This window comes from Fulmarus glacialis, unplaced genomic scaffold (genome assembly GCF_000690835.1).
Source record: "Fulmarus glacialis isolate BGI_N327 unplaced genomic scaffold, ASM69083v1 scaffold39784, whole genome shotgun sequence".
NCBI classification, from domain to species: domain Eukaryota; kingdom Metazoa; phylum Chordata; class Aves; order Procellariiformes; family Procellariidae; genus Fulmarus; species Fulmarus glacialis.
The window spans coordinates 517-2,194 of record NW_009206839.1 but is presented as its reverse complement, the minus strand read 5'-3'; the positions used below and the strand labels follow the sequence as shown (position 1 = coordinate 2,194).

Below are 1,678 nucleotides of genomic sequence, written 5' to 3'. Positions count from 1 at the left end.
AGCAAAGATGCTGTCATCCTTCACTGAAACCCTCACCATCCTGCAAAAGCATACATCTTTTGTAGACAGGATGTTTAGGCTGGGTTTTATGCGTATCTCCCCTTCTTATACTTCAGATCAAAGAAACATTTGAGGCAAACTGACCATCACCTTGAACTGGTACCTCGGGGGAAAAAAGAAAAAGAAGGACCAAAAGACAAGAAAAAACATAGCACAAAAATGCTGCAGGCAAACAGATGCATCTCCACCCCAAGAGAAAATGATTCCTTTCTAACACTCCTAATAAATTCATGTAACGTTTTGTAGACATTGAAAATATTCCAAGACATAGCTCAGTGTAAACAGCAAGCTGGGTTTCCTCCTGCTCTTTAGCATTTCTCTTTGTTTACTCTCCATTTGAGGATAGAAAAAGCCTACATGTGAGCACTGCAAATGGTGTATTTCAGGACTGATAGGGCATTTGGTAAGGGAATGATGAAATACAGACATAGGTAGCCTCGAATAAGATAATATGTACTTTGCCCGAGTCACCAGGGAAAAACAACATTGAAAAAAAAATCCAGTGTCTGCTTTATTAATACTTCTTATTCGTACGTGGAAAATAATCTGATACCATGGTGATGGGCAGACTATATAAGCTTAGAGAGACAGAGACACGAGAGAGACATTCTGGGGTGTGTCTGCTCTCGCTCCTGCTGCCTTCTTGCTCCCAAACCCTACGCCTCAGCAGTAGAGACCCTGCGGGAAACTGCCCTGGCAGTGCTTCGGGAAGCGATGCCCAGCCAGGCCAGTTCATCCATCGCAAGGAGAGGTACTTGGATAGAGACGCCAGCTCCCATCTGTGAGCCCAAATGGCTCTGCTCAGCCTCTGCTCAGCTCAGGAGGGCCTGGCACGTTCATTTTCTAAAAAACAGCCCTTACCTTTGGCAATCAGCTCCTCCAGCTCTTGGTCGAATCCTTGTCGGTGGCATTTCCTCCAGAGCCCCATGTTGGTCGAGTTGTACTGTCTGTTGCACTCGTCAACTGCGCTCATAGCAAAGATCTGCCTCCTGTTTCTTGCCAAGAGGAGTTTCCCTTCCCAGCGGTCCAACCTAGACCTGCTGGCCCTGAGAGGCAGGTTGTTGTTGGAGTTATAAATGAAGCCAGGATCATTTCTCTTAGTGGTGATGCTCTTGCACCTCTCTCTGTGCTTCCTGGCATCAGTTTCGTACCAATGGTCAGAGCAGATTGCCACAGCCAGCATGCCCAGGGCACACAGAGCTAAAGAGAGGCCAGCATACAGCAGTAACCTTCCAGCAGCCATACCTCAGCTTCACAGAAACACCATGGACATCTTCACAACAGGCAAAGCCCTTGAGTGTGAGACCACGCAAAAACCTCCGGAGCAGCTGCTAGGTGTCACTTGGCAGAGACTGCCTCAAACATCCCCAACTCCCGTGGCTCACATCCACGCTGCGGAGGGATGCTGAGAGCGCTACAAAGTTCTGCCCTGGAGGCAGTCCTGGAGTCTCATCTGCCTCTTCTTCTCTGCGGAGGAGAGCTGGCGAGGAGAAACACAGCCTTCCACCTCGAACGGGAGCAAGCCAGCGACCCACCTATACAAAGATGTCCTGCTCCCCTCACCACGAGCACCCGAGCGACGGGGGCTGAAGGGATATATCCCCCCTGAAGAGACCTG

At 49.3% G+C, this 1,678-nt stretch overlaps 1 protein-coding gene across 1 annotated transcript; it reads right to left on the bottom strand.

The window, feature by feature from the left end:
- Nucleotides 1-921: 921 nt before the first annotated feature.
- On the bottom strand, nucleotides 922-1,303 carry LOC104075410 (transmembrane protein 178B-like; the record flags this gene model as incomplete). Its single annotated transcript, XM_009575896.1, has 1 exon — nucleotides 922-1,303. A coding segment is annotated over exon 1 (382 nt), but the record flags the coding sequence as incomplete, so codon positions are not given.
- Nucleotides 1,304-1,678: the final 375 nt, after the last annotated feature.